The sequence below is a fragment of the Marmota marmota genome, unplaced genomic scaffold (assembly GCF_001458135.2).
Source record: "Marmota marmota marmota unplaced genomic scaffold, marMar, whole genome shotgun sequence".
In the NCBI taxonomy this organism is placed as follows: Eukaryota; Metazoa; Chordata; class Mammalia; order Rodentia; family Sciuridae; genus Marmota; species Marmota marmota.
Window position 1 is genome coordinate 20,404,937 of NW_026000057.1, and position 17,769 is coordinate 20,422,705.

General features: G+C 40.3%; 2 protein-coding genes across 2 annotated transcripts; both read right to left on the minus strand.

Moving 5' to 3' along the window:
* Positions 1 to 11,366: 11,366 nt before the first annotated feature.
* Positions 11,367 to 12,374, minus strand: Pigy (phosphatidylinositol glycan anchor biosynthesis class Y). The gene has a single exon (XM_015484549.2). The coding sequence runs from the start codon at positions 12,372 to 12,374 to the stop codon at positions 12,159 to 12,161; it is 216 nt and encodes a 71-aa protein (XP_015340035.1). The 3' UTR covers positions 11,367 to 12,158.
* Positions 11,695 to 14,590, minus strand: Pyurf (PIGY upstream open reading frame). Its single transcript, XM_015484548.2, has 2 exons — positions 14,227 to 14,590; positions 11,695 to 12,601 (listed from the first exon to the last, which is right to left on the minus strand). The coding sequence occupies exons 1-2, from the start codon at positions 14,427 to 14,429 to the stop codon at positions 12,460 to 12,462; spliced, it is 345 nt and encodes a 114-aa protein (XP_015340034.1). The 5' UTR covers positions 14,430 to 14,590; the 3' UTR covers positions 11,695 to 12,459.
* Between the last annotated feature and the right edge of the window lie 3,179 nt (positions 14,591 to 17,769).

The window sequence follows — 17,769 nt, forward strand, 5'->3', positions numbered from 1 at the left end:
TTTTTTTTTTTTTTTTTTTTTTTTTTTTTGTCGTTGTTGTAGATGGACACAATACCTTTATTCTATTTATTTATTTTTATGTGGGGCTAAGGATCCAACCCAGTGCCTCATGCATGCCAGGAAAACACTCCACCCCTGAGCCACAACCCCAGCGTGATTCCTGTCTCTTCTTTCTGTATTTATTTTCATCAAAAAAAAAAAAAAAATCTATGGTTGCTGTCTCTACATCGTACCTTATCTTCCTACAGTGCCCATTTCTTCCACTCAAACTGCTCTGCTAGAAGTCTCAGAAAAGTTTCTTACTGCGAATTTCTTATTGTGATCGTCTTTGTGATTTTTCTGTTATGGAAAGATCATCCCCAAGCCAGCCTAATAATGAGGACATAGTTTTTTGTTGTTGTTGTTTTTAAGAGAGAGAGAGAGAATTTTAATATTTATTGTTTAGTTTTCGGTGGACACAACATCTTTGTTTGTATGTGGTGCTGAGGATCCAACCCGGGCCCCACGTATGCCAGGCAAGCTGGCTACCGCTTGAACCACATCCTCAGCCCAAGGACATAGTTTTGAGAGAAAGAAAATAAGTTTTATTGTTTTGCTAGCAAAGGAGAAACACCAGGGATCCCTGTCCTCCAGGCTGTGATTCTGACCATCTGGGGGAACAAAGGTCTTTCAAAGTGGTGATTCCAAAGCTACATTCCAGTGTGCCCCAAGTGGGGCAGGTGTTGAAATTCACTTGCTAATTTGTGAAAGGGAGAAGAGGAAAAATAAGCCTCAAGAGCTGGGATTGCAGCTCAGTGGTAGAGCGCTTGCTTAGCATGTGTGGGGCCCTGGATTCAATTCTCAGCACCGCATATAAATAAATGAATAAAATGAAAGTCCATCAACATCTAAAAAATATTAAAAATAAATAAATAAAAATAAACCTCAGTGGCAGAGCAGCAAGATCCTATATTCAAAATCATGAAGTAGACTACTATTAAACTCCTGCCTCAGCTTCCTGAGTAGAATTACAGGAATGTGCCACCATGCCCAGTTTAAAGTCCAGTTTTATTGAACTTTTAAGTCCTTCCTGATGTGCCCATGTATGGCTCTGGTCCCACACCCCACCATTACAGTTTGTAAACCATCCATTTCAGTTTCCTGAATGGGTCAGTCTCTTTCTTGTGTTTTTACATGTGCTCTTTCTTGTTCCAGGATCCCTCTTCCTATCCCACTTTCATTGTTCCATTTTCCTAACCTCATTCCTGTTCATTTTTCAGGATTCATGTCAGCTGTTGTGGGCTTCCAGTAGATGCTAAATAAATACACATAGGGTGCTCTACCTGGCTTAGCACTGCATAAGCACAGTCCTCTTTCTAGTGCCTTCTGAGTGTTTGGTTGACTGTATCCCATTAGTTAGCCAAAAGTTCCACCTAGTGGTATATGCAGAATATAACAACTACCTCCAAATGCAGCATTTCACCAAGGAGGACAAAACTTGGAAAAAGGGATGCCTTTGTCCTCACCATATTTGGTGGTAAGACTCTACTATGGCTCCTGGCCATGCTAGTAAATAAGAAGAAATAGTTTATGGTCAGGCCATCATAGTAATAAGCCCCAATGAGGATCCTGTGCATTTGTAAGGACCATGCCTGGAGGGTAACCTGTAGAAACAAAATGGGCCCCCTCAAGTCCTTTTTCAAATGTAAAGACCTAACCCTAGGGAACATTCCAGCCAAATCCTTTGTCCCAGAGCTGCAGGAAATGAAAGGCAGAGGTAAACCCAAATGGGAGTTACAGGAAGGATTAAGATTCAAAGGCTAGGGGCTGTAGCTCAGTGCCTTGCTTAGCATGTGTGAAGCACTGGGTTCAATCCTCAGCACATTAAAAAAATAAATAAAACAAAGGTATTGTGTTTTTAAAAAAAAATCAAAGGCTAAAGGACAAGGCAACAGTCTTGATTGTTATTTAACATAGATTTTGGTGAAGGCTCTTACCTCCAAATTTTATAAGCCTCTAGGTTAGCCACCAAAACCATATCCTGCTGACGCCAGATTTAAAATTAGGTAGTCGGTGTAGTTAGGTAAATGGGGTCTAATATCGAGTGAAATCTAAAATGGAGGCCATGTTGAGAATGAATTTCCGGAAAAGTTGAGCAACTCTCAGAATGTTAATGAAGCCCAGGAAACAGCCCCCAACAGATTTGAAGACAGCCCATCCCAAAGAAATGTTAATGAACAGCAAACTTGACTTGGAAATGCCCAGATTACTTCTTTGGCCCACCTGTGTCCCAACCCTTCCCACCTACATTCCATCACCAAAAACTGTAAAAAGGGGAACACATTTGCCCTTCAACGGATTCCACCTCTTGGGTCCCCTTCTTCCTCCAAGAGAAGTCTTTTCTGCTGTCCTTTAATAACCTTCTAATTTTCCACTCTGACCTTGCCTCGGCATACCAGTCAACAGCGGTAACACTGCTCTCAGTTCCCCTCCCTTATTGTGGAAGTTCTGTCTGTTCTCACTTAAATAAATCCTATTCCATTTACTCTTGCCTTATGTTTTTGTCCATGGAGTTTATTCTTCAAATTTGGAAGACAAGAACCCAGAAGGAAATTGGTAAGGATTGCAGCCCGCACAAATCCCGTCCACCAACAGAAACTAGGAATCTAGTTTTATCTCAAACTCCGGTTTCACTAGGTAATTTCATATTTTCCACCTCACTTAAAAGTATTCCCTGGTCTGGAAGTGGTATCATTTCCCTCTTACAGATGCTGTCTGAAGTTCAGAGGCGCCTCCCTAAAAACCAGTCCTTTCGGGGCTGTAAGTGAATGAAGAGGAAGAGTAGGCCATGACAGGTATTTTTGTCCCTTTAGAGTGAAAAGTTCTCATTTACAGCAAAGGGAGGGATTTTTTTTTTTCTTTTTTTTTTTTTTTTTTTACTGGAGATTGAACTCAGGGTGACCCATCCACTGAGGCACACCCCCAGCCCTATTGTAGTTTATTAGAGACAGGTTCTCACTGAGTTGCTTAGCACCTCACTTTTGCTAAGGCTGGCTTGGAACTTTCGATCTTCTTGCCTCTGCCTCCCAAACTGAGATTACAGCCATGCACCACAACCACCACCACCTCACAACGAGGTGATACCAGTTACCGGTTATCTGTGGTGAGGTGGTGAGGGTTATCAGTGGTGATGAGTCCTGCTTCCCCACATGTTGAAGTTTGAACATTAGAGAAGCACGCCAAGGCAAGCATATGAATCAGGGTTTATTTAAAAGGAGGTAACATAGACTTCTCCCGCAAGGGAGAAGGGACCATAGCTGGTTTCATGGTATCCCAAGAAGAGAGGTGTTCTGCCCTTTTTATATGTCCTAGGATTCCTTTGTTCTCCTGCCTTTCCCCCCTTATCTTTCTCCTTCCTGCCTAAGTGACTAGGCCCAGGAATGCTCAGTGGGAGAGCCAAAAGGTGGGAAATAGGTGGACTGAAGAGGGAAGGGCAGGATGGAGTAGAGGAGGACACATTAACAACCTTATAGCTCCCTGTAGGGAAGGGAAATTCCTGGGACAGGTTACTTTGGCAACAGGTTGGAGCTGGGGCAGGTTCTTGGTAAGAGCCCTTAGGGGACAGCCTCCAACTTCCCAGACTCAAAATTGGCCTCCTAGATATGACCTGACTTGATTTACCTATCCATACTGACTGCCTGTCTAATTCTGGCTACAAAGGGATCTTGTTATATAATGGCTGAGGACAGTGATGCAGTTGAGGACACTTAAGAAGATCATCTCTAGTGGGGCCAGGATGTGGTTCAATGGTAAAGAACTTGCCTCATGTACCAGGACAGGGAGGTCCTGGTTCAATCCCTGGTGCAGAAAAAGAAAAAAAAAATGAGGCTTTAGAGAAACGAGAGGTCCCCTGGTATTGGAATAACTTTCAGTCTCAGCTAGCAGCTACCAGTGTTACCACTGTTTACCGGTGACGAGTCCTTGCTTCCCCAATGTCGAAGTATAACACCAGAGAAGCACACCGAGGCAAGGTTAGAGTGGAAAGTAGAAGTTTATTAAAGGACAGCAGAAAAGACTTCTCCCAGAGGAAGAAGGGGACCCAAGAGGTGGAATCCATGGAAGGGTGGTTGTCTCCCCTTTTTATAGCTAAGGTCTTCTTTTATCTTTCCTGCATTCCTGTCACATTCCTGTCCATTGTTCTGTTAAGGGTGGGGCACAGGTGAGCCAAAGGAGTAATCTGGGCAGGAAGGACTTTTGGGTCAGCTTCTTCAAGTTTGCTGGGAGCTGTTTCATTAACACTTCTTTGGGATGGGCTCTGGGCCTTGGGGACATTAACATTCCAAGAGTTGTTCTGCTTTTCCCAGACTTCATTCTCAACATGGCCTCCATTTTGCATCTTACTTGATATTAGACCCGATTTTCCTAACTACACTGACTACCTATCTTCACTAGCAGCTCAGAAGTGCTTGAAATATCCACCTTCCTTCAGGCCTGACAGGAGGACCTGCAGGATGGGGTGAAACCACATCCTCAGCACTTGTGGTTAGCATTGCCAAACTGCCCGGCCCGAAAACTGAGTCAGGGGCTTCAGGGCATGAAACCCCTGACTCAATAAGGGCTTAAGACCCCTCCAGATTGCTTTCTGCCATGACAGCAATATTTAGAGTTTCCTCACAGTGCGGTTACGGTAGGCAGAAGATGATTGGCTTATGGATATTGTCTTGCTTATGTATGATTGACAGGCACGCCCCACTCAAACCCTATAACCGTTGTGTGCATTCCAAAAATAACCTGAGCTACTGGATGATGACCTGAGGTGGGTCTCTAGCCAGTTCTCTCACCAGCTCCCGAAGTCTGTGTGTTGATTCCGTGTCTCTACCCCCCACACAAGGTAGCCAAGTGACCATAGATCACGAAGGGACTAGGAACACATTCACCCTGGTTTTGTGAAGTCCTCAATTATTGCAGAGGAGGAATGGAGATGAGTTCCATTTAGTGAAGGAGTACCCTTATGGTGGGTTCAGTGCAACAATTGAAGATAATGAAGTCTATGTCTGTCACCAGGAAACTTGGTTTAGAACTCTAGAAACGAGTTGAAAAAATCTAAGAAAGGATATCATATCTGAGAGGGTCACGAGAAGTAGCACAATGGAAACAAATCTAGAAGGTTCAAAAACTGCATTGGGCTGGGAATGTGGCTCAAGCAGTAATGTTATGCTCGAATTCGGTACCCCCGAAGACTACCAGAGACCCAAGATCCATGTAAGCAGCAAAGAGGTGTTTATTGTGAGCTAGCTCGGTCCTCCGCACGCACACACAGCAACTGGTGACGCTGAGAGGCCCCGAGCCCAGGGTTTACAGCAGTTTTATACACTCTTTGGAGAGGGCAGGGACTTCACATACATCATAGCAAATCATCACACACCGCGGGAAAATCAAATAACAACTCTAAAACATGATTAGCACATTCACTGGCGGGAACAAGTTGGATAGGGGTGATTGGTCAGTACAAAAGGGGTATTCGTTTGAACTGATGGTTTAAGCCAAGAGGGGTGTACGTGCTGAACTACATGGTTTCCCAACAGGTTATCAACTACCATAAACTACTGGGAGGGTCATCTGGCATCCCAGGTATTTCCCTGTCTCATGCTGATTGGTGGCTGCTAGGGGGTTGCTATGGATCTCCACCTAGCCTGACTGAGTCAGGGACACCTGGCGAAGCAGATCACTCCTGTTATTTGTAGATAAACAACTTAGCAGGGTGGGAATGTGCCTAGGAGTGCTCTGTGGGTTTTTCCAAGGACAAAGGTCATGTCCCTTCCTTGGACAGGCTTTGCTCTGAGGTAGAGGCTGGTTTTTCAGTAACGCGCTCGCCTGGCATGCACGGGGCACTGGGTTCGATCCTCAGCACCACATAAAAAAAATAAAAGATGTCGTGTCCACCGAAAACTGAAAAATAAATATTAAAAAATTCTCTTAAAAAAAAGGCATATCACTTTTGAACATGTCTCTAATTAGCAGATGTCTTGAAACAACAGAGACTTAGATATTGCACTTTTTAAATAATAGGTTTATTGAATTGAGTTCAATGGTGCATGCCTGTAATCCCAGCAGTTCAGGAGGCTGAAGAAGGAGGATAGAAAGTTCAAAGCCAGCCTCAGCAAAAGCAAGACACTAAGCAACTCAGTGCAACCTGTTTCTACAAAAAATACAAAATAGGGCTGGAGATGTGCCTCAGTGGTCTAGTGCCCTTGAGTTCAATCCCCAGTACTGGTAAACCCCTCAAAAAAAATAATAATAATGGGTTTTTGATATATAATCCTTGTAGCATATATTTACATACATTAGTCTCCCTTTATCCCTGGTTTCACTTGCCATGGTTTTGGTTACTTGTGATTGACCCCATCCAAAAATATTCTTTGTTTTGACTCTTTCATGCGAGAACAAATTCACTTAACTTTTATTATAGTATATTTTATTATTTTGGTTAATCTCTTACTAAGCTTAACTTATAAACAATTTTTTCATACATATGTGTGTATAGGAAAAAAACGTAAGTGTATACTATCCCTATACTAGAGTTCAGTAGTCTTCGTGGTTTCAGGCATCCATGAGAGGTCTTGGAATGTACCTACAAGAGAAGCTACTGTAATCCTGACATGTAAAGTGTGCAACTCAGTGGTTTTTAGTATATCCATGGCATTATGCAACATTAGCTGGGCGTGGTGGCTCATGCCTGTAATCCAGCACATCGGGAGGGGGAGACTGAGGCAGGAAGATAGCATGCAGGTTCAAAGAAAGCTTCAGCAACTTAATGAGACTGTAAGCAACCTAGTGAGAACCTGTCTCAAAATAAAAATAAAAAAGTCTTGGGATGTGACTATGTAGTTAAGTGCTCTTAGGTTCAATCCCTGTACACACACACACACAAACACACACACACAGAATTATGCAACATCACCACGATCAAATTTTAAACCTTTTCATTACTCTAAAGAGAAGCCCTACTACACCTCTGAGTTTAACTCCATAACCTCCCCTCACCCTAGATAATCACTAAACTACTGTCTGTCTCTGTAGATTTACCTCTTTAGTCAACTTTTTCGCTGCTGTGACCAAAATACCTGACAAGAACAACGTAGAGAAGGAAAAGTTTATTTGGGAGCTCACAGTTTCAGAGGTCTTGAAGTACATCAGATACCCCCACCCAGAAGACCCTTGTTATAACTAAGCTTCTCCAGAGATCCTCAAACATTCTGTTTAGCATAATTGTTCTTAGACTATCAGCAAGAACTTTTATAACAAGAGTTTCCAAGTGGAGGGTGTGTTTGCAGAGACAGAGTGGGACTCAAGGCCTCCAGCCTGGGTCTGGAGGGTACACAGAGGTGTTTGCCTCTCACAGGACTATAGTGAGGTCCTTCAGAGCCAGCTGGTGGGAAGAAAGTGGAGGGGACTCTCCATTTCCTAGTGTCCTTGGCTTAAATTGGGTGCCCAGAACAGTGAAAAAGCTGCTTTTATGTGAATTTCTACAGATTGTGAGCCTTTGAGTCCCTCCACTTACACACTGGGTATAAAGTTCTAAAACTTTCTGAACTCGGGGTTCAGAGGGGTGATTTGATAGAGGCAAAAATCCCCCACTTTGAACCTGGTTGTAGCCAATAAACCTGCTTCCTGCTATTCCTCCGTGTCCAGCCTTGGTTGTCCTACTACAGCCTTAGTTCATAAATGGCCAACTCCATTCCTCAAGGCCTGAAGTGAGGAAGGATATCATGAAGGAAAGGTGCATTGAAGGAAAACAGCTCAGGACATTACCAGGAAGCAGAGAAAGAGAACACCTCACCAGGGACAAAATATATAACCCAAAAATATACCCCCAAAGCCCCACCTCCTCCAGTTACACCCTACCTGCCTATAGTCACACTCAGTTAATCCCCATCAGGGATTAATGTACTGATTAGGTTAAGGCTCTCATCCCAATCATTTCACCTCTAAGCTTTCTTGCATTGTCTCACACATGAGCTTTTGGGAGACACTTAATATTTAAACCTTAACACCTGTTATGGACATTTCATATAAATGATCAAATAATATGTGATCTTTTATAACTGGCTTTACTTAACATGTTTTCAAAATTTCATGTTATAATGAGAATTATTATTTTTTGTATTGGGGACTCAACTCAGGGGTACTTGACCATTGAGCCACATCCCCAATCCTATTTTGTATTTTTATATAGAGACAGGGTCTCACTGAGTTGCTTAGCACCTACCTTGCTTTTGCTGAGGCTGGCTTTGAACTCATGCTCCTCCCTCCTGAACCGCTGGGATTACAGGCATGCACTAAGGTGCCCAGCATTTCAGTCCTTCTTATTGCCAAATAATACTTCATTGTTTTCATACCACATTTCATCTATCCATTCATCAGTTTATGGACATTGGGTTGTTTCTATTTTAAGGCTATATGAATGATGCTGTTGAGAACATCTGCATATAAGTTTTTGTGTGAAAATAGGTTTCATTTCTCTTGAGTAAACACCAAGGAGTGAAATTGCAGACCCAGACTCTATATTTAACCTTGTATAGGCAGCTAACCATTTTCCTAAAAAGTTGCAGTGTTTTATATTCTCACCAGCCTATGAGGACTGTTTGAGGTTTATTAAAACTGCAAATCCATTCCTAAGAGTGCAAGTGGGATATAAAAACATGCTATGTTCTTTTTTCCCTCATTCTGTACTGTTGTTATCCATACTACGTTATAAACCCAACAATACTATAATTATTTCATATAATTTGATGTCTCTTAGAGAAAAGGAAAGCAAGTATATATTTATAGCATTAGTTATGTTGTTTTCTGGTTTTCTTCATGTATTCCTATGAATTCAAATTACCATCTGGTGTCATTTCCTTACTCCAAATATACTTTGCTCATATTTACTTCCTATAGACTATTAATATCGTGTTATATGTTATAGGCCTTTAGTAAAATTGTATACATACTGTTTTCTACAGTTTCTCTGCAAATCAGTGAAGAAGAAATATGGCCAGACATGGCGACACTCACCTGTGATCCGAGTGACTCAGGAGATTGAGGTAGGAAGACCCCAAATTTGAGGCTTGCCTTAGCAACTTAGTGAGATCCCGTTCCAAAATCAAACTAGAATAAAAAGGTCTGGGGATGTAGCTCAGTGGTAAAGCACCCCTGGGTTCAATCCCCAGTATGGGAAAAAAAAAAAAAAAAAGTTTACTGTCCAGATAGACAAAATATAGACACAGTACAAAAAAACTAGAATAAACCATGTAGTGTTTGACACGTTATACATATTTGGGGTACAAGTATAATTCAACATGTAAGTACAGTGTGATTATATGGGGTAATTAACATTTCCTTCTCAAACAGTTAGGGAGCTTCAGATTCCTATCCTAATTTTTTGTTGTTGTTTTTAATATTTTTTTAATTGTTGATAGACCTTTATTTATATGTAGTGCTGAGAATCAAACCCAATGCCTCACACATGCCAGGCAAGTATGCTACTGCTGAGCCACAGCCACAGCCATCATCCTAGTTTTTTTTACAAAACAAATTATTATGAACTATAGTCACACTATTGTGCTGTCGAACATCAGAACTTACTTCTTGTAACTGAAGTATTCGCTACTTAGATAATAAAGGTCCAGTTTTGAGTAAGAATTAGAATCAAAGCATACGGTTCCTATTTTTCTCAACAGAAAAGTCCGTTCAAAATGAAGATACACATTACATAGTAGTTAATAGTAAAGCCAGATTCCTAGATGGTAGCAAGCTCTTATCTTGGTAAGTCATCTATACTCCACATTTCTCTTCTGTACAGAAATGTTAATATTACCTACACTTTAGGTTATAAGATTAAAGCATACAGTATAATATGCCTAGAACTGTATCCAGTAGAGCTTGTACAAGTGACTGCTAACTTGATTCTATTACTGAGACAATGGATAAATACTGAACTCCCTCAGGAGAATGTCAGTTTCCCCAGTTAAAATGCTTAACTTCCAAAAAAGTAGAAATTGATACAATGTTTATTAGCAAAATTGTTCATATAATTTGAGGTCTCTTAGAGAAAAAGAAAGCAAGTACATATTTATAGCATTAGTTATATTAACTTTATAACAGTATAACATTTATACTGAGTTCTAAGGTGGTTAAATTTGATATTTAATAAAATAATTTGTTAGGAAATGACTAGGAACTTCTAGTCTTCCAAGTTCTTTAAATATTGTGTGATTTTAAAATGACTTGTGGGCTGGGGTTATAGCTCAGTGGTAGAACATTTGTCTAGCTAGCTTGTGTGAGGCACTGGGTTTGATCTTTAGCACCTCATAAAAATAAAGGTCCATCAACTAAAAAATATTTTAAAAAAATAAATGTGATCTGGGGCTGGGGCTGAGTGGTAGAGCACTTGCCTGGCACATGTGAGGCCCTCAGCACCACATAAAAAATAAAATAAAGGTGTGTGTCCATTTACAACTAAAAAAAAAAAAAGTGATTTGTACTATTCATATACATTGAATTAATGCAATAGAAAACATATCTTTGGGTTTTTTGTTTTTTGATACCAGGGATTGAACTCGGTGCTCTCAAATACGAAGCTACATACCCAGCCACTTTTTTCAAATTTTGAGGCAGGGTCTCGCTAAGTTTCTGAGGCTGACTTTGAACTTGCTTATCCTCCTGCCTCAGCCTCCAGAACTACTGGAATTATAGGCATGCACCACTATGCTTAGCAATCTAACATATTTTAATGTTCTCTTGATGGGGAAGGGGAAATCACTGTCTAAATCTTCTGTTCAATTTTTCTAAGATGCTAATGAAGAATCAGTTAAATTTGAGGCTAGGACTGTAGTTTAGTGGTAAAGTGTTTGCTTAGCATGCAAGAGGCCCTGGGTTCAATTCTAAGCACAGTAAAAAAAAAAAAAAAATTATATTCAATTAAGTTTCTTTCTTCTTTTTTTTTAAAATTCAGCCACTTTTTACTTATTTTTTTTTTTTTTTGAGAAAGAATTTTTTTAGTATTTATTTTTTAGTTTTTGGTGGACACAACATCTTTGTTTGTATGTGGTGCCAGGCGAGCGCGCTACCACTTGAGCCACATCCCCAGCCCTCAATTAAGTTTCTTAAGATAACTACTGGAACATTATTTGTGCTATGCTTCCGAAATGTTTTTGTACCATGCTCTTAATCAGTCCTGTTCAAAAGTCTAGAAAACTCAAGGCTCAAGCCCTTTGTGCCAAATAGACTTACTAAAGCAGGAAAAAAATAAGTATGTCTCAAAACACACTGTTAAATTCAACAGGACACAATCAACTATATCAAGTCTTCCCTCCCATCCCTAGCCTTACCTACCAAAGGTACCCATTTTCCTGAGAAAATGAGTCTCCTTAGATTTTAAGTGCCTTTCTAAGCATAGCGTTTTTTTTTTTGTTTTTTTTTTTTATACCAGGGATTGAACCCAGGGGCACTCTACCACTGGGCCACCCAGCTCTTTTTTATATTTTACTATTTACATACAGTTTTTAATTTACAATATTTTCACAATTTCCCTCCTTTAGTACCATACTCATTACCAAAAACAAAACAAAAAAGAAATCCAAACCAAAACCCACTTTTTATGTCAACTTCTTATTATATTTGAAACCAAAGAGATTAAGGTAATTTTATGAACTCAGAATTTTTTTTAAGTACATGAAATTTCCGTTTTATATCACACTAGTTCAAATGCATTTCTCTAAAAACTCTTCCATAACTTCTTTGGGATTAACTGAGTCATCTCTAACATGGCTGTGGCTTTACCACTGATGCTGAAGTTAAACAAATAAAATTCCATATGATTGAATTTTTACATTAATAAGCTAAGAAATGGCCTCAGATTAATAGGGGTGTTAATCTCCATCAGGAACTGTTATTGAAATGTTTCTTCTGATTCAGTAGTTATAAGTCAGAATCTTCAAAAAACAAGGGCAGAACAAAAGTACCAAGAAGCTTATGCAGCTTATACCTCCCACAGTCCTAAGCCCAAGAGAAGCAAGGCAAAGCAACTTTCCTGTAAGCTAAATGGGTCTCCAGTACTTGCATCTAACTGAGCTTTCAGAGATATATACCTAAGACCTATCATCAATAGGTTTACCATCTTGGCTATGGTTGCACTAATTATGCCTAAATAGTTTAATACCCATCCAAGTCCAAAGGTGAAAAAACACATACACTGGTATGGTAATCGGCAAGAGCAAACTATAAAAGCAAAGGCTAGCAGTACTGGTACAGCCCTGTGGGAAGTTTTCTTCCACAGAGGCAGAGTAGAACAATCCTGCTAAAGAGATGAGTGGAATCAGAACAGTCAATGTTGGCAGAGACAGAAACATTCTTCTTTCCCACTTACTACCCGCCACCTTGTCTGAAAAGGTATATAGTATTAAGAAAATTTAATTGTTTTTAAAAAATTATGAGTTAGTGTTGCTCCGTTTTTTCTTGTTTCTTATTTTGCTGTGTCGTCCTAGCTGCTTGTGGTATCATATTAGGAATCCCATCAATGATTGGATAGGCTATTCCCAATTCTTCATTAATCAATTCATTTGTTGAGGCTTCATATCTGAGGGGGGGAAAAAGAACAAAATGAACTGTGGAAACAAAATGCTTCTGAGCTTAATGTTCAATAAAAACCATTTATCCAATTTTTGATACTGTTAATCCCAAAGAGTATTAATTACAAAAGCAGTAGTAGCCAATTCAAGCATTTCTCTTAAGAATCTGTAATTATTTCCATTAGTTATTGCTCATATTTTTTTTTTCAGTTTATTCCCAAGTTTAGCCTTAATTCCTTTTTTTTTTTTTGGTACCAGGAATGGAACTCAGGGGCACTCAACCACTGAGTCACATCCCCAGCCCTATTTTGTATTTTATTTAGAGACAGGGTCTCACTGAGTTGCTTAGTACCTGGATAGGTTGGCCTCTGGAGCCACTGGGATTACAGGCATGCGCCACGACCTTAATTCTTTATTCTTTTCCATACTAGTTAGAAAATATCTCCCCCTTTTATCCAAATATTCCTTCATTATCTAGTCAATCCCAAAATCATCCCAGTTGATTTACTAGTGGTACAAAAACTAGAGAAAGACTGAACTTCCTCCTTTTAGAGTAAATGCTAAATAGAGAATCTTAATTATACATTAGATGGAAACCACAGAAAAATCAAAATATGTAAAATAAAAGCTTGAAGGCAGAAATGAGGAAACTTTGGAAAGCAGTGAGTCTCTAACAGTGGTCCACTTCACCTTTTGAATATAACCCTGAGGGACATATTTTCCTTTTCTTCTTCTCCCTCTCACTCTCCCTAATCTGGAGGTGGGGAACAAGATCACCTTGAGTTATCTACCGTGTTCTTATTATTGAATTGGCATGGGGACAAGGACCAAGCAAGCTTTCGGTTACACATCTTCAGTGAGCCAGTTATATAATTAGCTAAAAGGTAAATCAAATGATAATTTCGAAGTTTAAGAAAATGGGATAATACGTTGGAAAAAGCTAGAAAAATATGAAAATAAAAAACTGCTAATAATCTACCACCCAAAGATAACCACGGGTAACCTTTGGTGTTTGTGCAATTTGTAAGTGGTACCAATCAATATGCAGTGTTAGTAGCCTGGAACATGTAGAACTATTGTCCCAACAACTAGGTTAGAGGTTAAAGACGCTTTTACAAAAACCAGCTAGCCCTCAACTATGTCGGCAGAACTATTAAAATTGTCAGCTATCAGTCTGTACGGAGTACTTTCACAAGAATCTGGAGATTACTGCAATTATTTATGCTTTGGCCCTGTCCTGAATCTCAATGACTCATAAACTTGGCTGTTCAGAATGTACCAATGCCCGGACCCTGTCGCCGAACGGTACCATTCAGTAACCCGCGGAGCCGGCGGGGATGGGGTCCTGTCTGGGAATCGGCGTTTTTAAAAAGGGCCCGGCTGATTGGAAAGCGCTGCCAAACAGAAAGCGAACCTCAAAACGCGAGGACCCACTTCCGCGGATCGGCGACTGGTCTCGAGATGTCTGAGGTTACCCTCGGGTCTACTGTCGCCCTGGACGCCGCAGCTGAGGTGCTAGGGAGCCCGGCCAGGCCAGCGTCCGGGAAACCACAGCGGATACGGGACAGACCGGAACACCCCCCCACACACGTATCCCTTCCGCCAACGTAAACCCGGGGCTGGCGAGTCGCACCTGAGTGGCTTCTTGGAGAGAGGACACACTAGGAATTCCAACAGTGCCTGATCGAAAGTGCTGGGCGGCTCTTTCGCCCTCTCGCTCCGATCTGCCAAGGACAGCGACCTTGTCGCGCGGAGGCACCTACGAGTGACCGCGGATGGCGGCGCTCGTGTCCTCCACAGCGTCGAGGCGAGCCTGCAGCGTACTCCGTTCAGCATGATCCGCCGCCGGCAAACTCGCCTCCCTGCGCCCTACGCCAGCCAAGTAGCGTCCCTTTTCTCCGCACCGTCTCATCAAGCACCGTCGACCAGGCCCCGCCTCTGGTTCACCGAAAAATGCTGCCCCGGAGCACGCGGGCACTGGTACTTTGGTTCCGAGGGAGCACTTGACCCGACTGCTTTTCTCAGGGTTATGATCGCTGCCTTGGGTTGGAGGACTCTGGTGCTGCGCCCTCCTGTGTACAAAACTACAAAAAAAAAAAAAAAAAAACCTAGGCCAGGTGTATTTAGCACTACACCCACAGCCCCATTCAGTAGATTTGGGATCCCAAATTTACCTCTGACTTCCCAAGGAACCAAATTTGCCTCAGACTCTCCAAGGAATTGGTGTCTGTTTGACCTTTTCTTATTCAGTAGTATAGAATACAACAATGTAGGCTGTGAGGCCCGTCAGCTTGGTTCCATATCCACAGTTTAACTAGATGGCTGAATTTTCTTATGTGTATAATAAGATTAATAATTGTACCCACCTCGTGAATTCCTTCATAATTACGGGGTTAAATGTAATAGTGCATGCACCAGCATTTAGAAAGGTTCTTAGCATAAATTAATGCCCAATTAATATTATCTATTTTAGTCTCAATGTTACCCATTGTTATTTTTATATCATCTAGTCTTTCCAGTATAATACACTAGTATATTCCATTTTTTTTCCTTTTGTTGTGCTGAATATTCACTTAAATCTTTTTTGGATTATTAGGTTTTATCATTTCAGCATTGAGTTCCTGGGGGTTAAAGGTTAGTAAAGGTTAGTAAAGGATTTACAGATATAAATACAAGTTTATATTTTCAGACTTCTTTTGTGTTCAGCAATACAAATATAAACTGAGAAAAATATATTATTTGTTCATCTTATTTTAAAAACCCACCACATTATTTGATGCTCTTCATCTCTAAAGCTTAAAAGATATCCAAATGCTAAGATATCTTATAGGATATGGAAAAGGAAACTCTTCTCTGTGTGAATACATATTTAAGAGATAATGAATTTTTGTCATTGCCAAGCCCTGTCTCCTCTACAAAGAAATCTTTCACAATCAGAACTTTCTGTTATTAGAGATGCTATTGGAGTAGAGTCTGGGGACAATCATTACAGAAATATTCTGAAGAGGAACTGTTGTAAAGTTCCTAGTGTACCTTTACATTATTTCCTGTGAGGGCAGTAGCAAGAATTAATTTTTCAGTTGAAGTTAGTTGATACTTGGGCTCAGGGGAGGTAGGAAACTATAGGAAAGATATATTTCAGCAGGGTGTGGTGAAGCAGAACTTGATTTCTGCCAGCACTGTGTGGGCCCAGCCTTTGGTCCCTTGTCCCTGGGACAAGCACTCAGGCTTAAAGGCCATCTTAGTTAGCTTTCCTGGCCTGACCAACAGATCCCTATCACCTGGGTTTTCTAACCAGTTATAAATAAATTAGTTTCACTTTACCTCCACATAGGTTTGAGGCAGATCATTTTACTTTAATTTGTTTTAGTTGGGGGAAGAATGGAGAGTGCCAACAAAATATTGAAAAAAATCCTTGAATTTATAATATTAAAAAGCAACAACCAATATTTAAGGACTGGTTGAGTATATGACTATATTAGTCCAAACTGTGTGTAAAATGTCAAAGCAAAATGTCCCTAAACAGCCCTTTCTAATAAAGGAAGGTGACTGATTTCTGCATGTAGTAAACTAAGCTGAATGTAGGTGACAGTACAGAATCATGGGCCTGAAACAGTCTCTTTTATACTTTTTGCATGACTATGAACTTTCCATCACATAGACATGGGCATGTGTAATCACTTGATGGGTCTGAGCTCAGTTACAGTATTAGCTATATCATCTTGGGGAAGTTACTTAAACCCACTGCCTCTATCTTCTCACTTATAAAATAGGATAATAATATCTATCTTACAGTTTTTTATTTTGTTGTTGGTTTCATTTTGTGTGTGTGTGAGGGGGGTGCGGGTATTAGGGATTAAACACAGGGGTGCTTAACCACTGAGCTACATCCACAGCCCCCCTTTTTTTTCCTGAGGCAGGAGTGGGGGGGTTGGGGGAAGATGGGGATTGAACTCAGGGACACTCAGGCCACTGAGCTACATCCCCAAACCTATTTTGTATTTTTTATTGAGAGACAGGGTCTCACTGATTTGTTTAGCCCCTTGTCCTTGCTGAGGTTGGCGTTGAATTCATGATTCTCCTGTCTCAGCCTCCTGAACCGCTGGGATCACGGTGTGTGCCACCCTGCCTGGTCCACAGTCCTTTTTATTTTTCATTTTGAGAACTCTCTGAGTTGCTTAGGGCCTTGCTAAATTGCTAAAGCTGGCCTCAAACTTGAAATCCTTCTGCCTCAGCTTCCTGAGCACTGAGAGGTATACCTCCCCACCCAGCTGCCTCACAGTTTTTGAGTGGATTAAAAAGGACAATTACAAGTAAAGGAATTAGCACAGGGGCTGGTCCAGTCTACCCGTTAAAGGAATGTTATCAGCAACAAAATTGCTTCTTATGGTGAAGTTGTGAAAATTGTGATGAAAAGGGAAAGAACAATGTACCTCTGCTATACCTTCCTTTGAACCGAAATGGAATTTTTGTACTTTCCAGTATGGATATTATCAAAACCACAGTTTCTGGACCATGTCATAAAGTGAGTTAGAAACCTCCAGGCAAAGGAGGAACCAGACTACGTATTTTAGCAAAGTTCCATAGGTTCCAAATTTGTGAGCACTGAAATTTGGGAAATTCTAATCCAGAAAGGTGAGTCAGAATAAATTTTCCTCTAGATGGCACCATTCAATATTTGAACTAACACTTATCTATGCTTGCTCTTTTCTCTCTGTGATTACAAAGATTTACTCTCATTTTCCTAGTTGTTGTCCCAATTTAGTGACATTTACTTTGGGAATAAAAATTTCTAAAATCTTATTAATAAATTGAAATTATAAAGAGTTCATTGAAATCAACATTTAGTAGATAAAAGGACAAAATGTTTGAAAAGAAAAATGTACAAAAGAGAAATGTATTCAATCAATAAACATATAAAATATTCATCCTCAGTACTGAAGTATGCAAATTTTGAAACAAAAAAGCTTCTGTTTTTCATCTACTAGACTAGTAAATATTTTTTTTAATGTAATTCTTAGTATCAGTCATTAACTTATCAGTTTAATGAATGCCCACTGTGTAGCTGGCAGGCACCATTTGTATGCACGATATTTACAATTATTGTTATTTTTAATATTTAAAATATTTAATAGTTATTTTTAGTTATAGATGGACATGGTATTTTTATTTTATT